Consider the following 1,565-nt stretch of genomic DNA (forward strand, 5'->3'; position numbering starts at 1 on the left):
CCACAACTGATGCTTCTAATGTTCAGCTTTTCTCTCAAGATACTTACACTCTGACGGGTATTCACATTGACATTACACATCCAACGGTGCATACTGGCTTCATTCCTTGCGAGCTTACGTATGTCCTCAGCAGTTACAGCCCATGTTTCACTGCCATGTAGCATGGCTGTTCGTACGCATGTGTCATACAGTCTGCCTTTTACTCTGAGTGAGAGACCCTTTGTCGCCAGCAGGGGTAAGAGCTCTCTAAACTTTGCCCAGGCTATTCTTATTCTAGCAGCTACACTTTCAGCGCACCCACCCCCACTACTAACTTGGTCGCCCAGATAGCGGAAGCTATCGACTACCTCTAACAGTAACTCATTGTATACAGTAATACTTTTATCGTGATGACTAAACATGCAATAAAACTGTACTTACCTGTTGGAGTAACCGATGGGCCAGCTATTCTGGGTACTGCAATAAAGTATCAATGAAGTTGTATTATAAACTCGCTTTGTTTTAATCTTAATAACTAAAAGAAATCTTTAATATGTCATAAATATACTTCTAAATCTTACAGTATATTTTTGTTTAAATAATATCCACAGGCTATATAGACAAACAATTTCTGTAATTATGCAGATGTTTACATATTTCTAAACAAAAAAAAATTAATAAAATTAGGGCTGTACTTTATAATGGAGAAATAAACATTATCTTTTGTTTTGTTACTGAAGATGTCCTATGAAATTATGGTGAAATTTTCATTCTTTTTGCATCTGCCATGATTGTGATTTTACTTGGCTTGATGGGTCTTTTTCTCAAGCATGACCTAACACCAAAGTGACAGTCATTCGTCATTGCGTCTATGAGGCCCAACACTCGAAAGGAGCTTTTCACATGCCACTGGCATGGGCCACTTTGCCTTGGTGTGAAATAAACATTATATTTGGTTTTGTTACTGAAGATGTCCTAAGAGATTAAGGTGAGAATTTCAGTTTTTGTTTTCATAGAAAACTGAATGTCTTTCTTCAAAAACTTGAAAATATTTTCTTTTTAATTAAAATAAGAAAAAGTTGGCTAAGTTTTAGAATATTTCCAACAACACAAAGAGAAAAAGTTATCAATGGTGGCGAAGAGAGTGAAAGATAGATACAGAAAAGAATATATTAATAGGCTAAGGTTGAAAAATGTTACACAGTCACATGACTAGTTGAAGGAAAAGAGAAAGAGAAGCGTTAAAGACATGAATTAAGGGGAATGAAAGGTGTTTGTTTTTAAATGAAAATATTAAAGAATAAGAAATTTTTAAAGGAACACTAATATTTATGGCTCTATATAAACTAAGAAGTCATCATCATCATCATCATCGTTTAACGTCCGCTTTCCATGCTAGCATGGGTTGGACGATTTGACTGAGGACTGGTGAAACCGGATGGCAACACCAGGCTCCAGTCTGATTTGGCAGAGTTTCTACAGCTGGATGCCCTTCCTAACGCCAACCACTCAGAGAGTGTAGTGGGTGCTTTTACGTGTCACCCGCACGAAAACGGCCACGCTCGAAATGGTGTCTTTTATGTGCC

General features: G+C 37.2%; 1 protein-coding gene across 1 annotated transcript in view; it reads right to left on the reverse strand.

Annotated features, from left to right (window-relative positions):
- Positions 1 to 1,565, reverse strand: part of LOC106881592 (uncharacterized) — a 158,543-nt gene that overhangs the window by 80,403 nt on the left and 76,575 nt on the right. Inside the window, exon 43 of the mRNA XM_052977128.1 lies at positions 421 to 456. Within this exon, the coding sequence (XP_052833088.1) occupies positions 421 to 456 (36 nt within the window). The remainder of the gene's footprint in view (positions 1 to 420; positions 457 to 1,565) is intronic.

The sequence above is a fragment of the Octopus bimaculoides genome, chromosome 27 (genome assembly GCF_001194135.2).
Source record: "Octopus bimaculoides isolate UCB-OBI-ISO-001 chromosome 27, ASM119413v2, whole genome shotgun sequence".
NCBI classification, from domain to species: domain Eukaryota; kingdom Metazoa; phylum Mollusca; class Cephalopoda; order Octopoda; family Octopodidae; genus Octopus; species Octopus bimaculoides.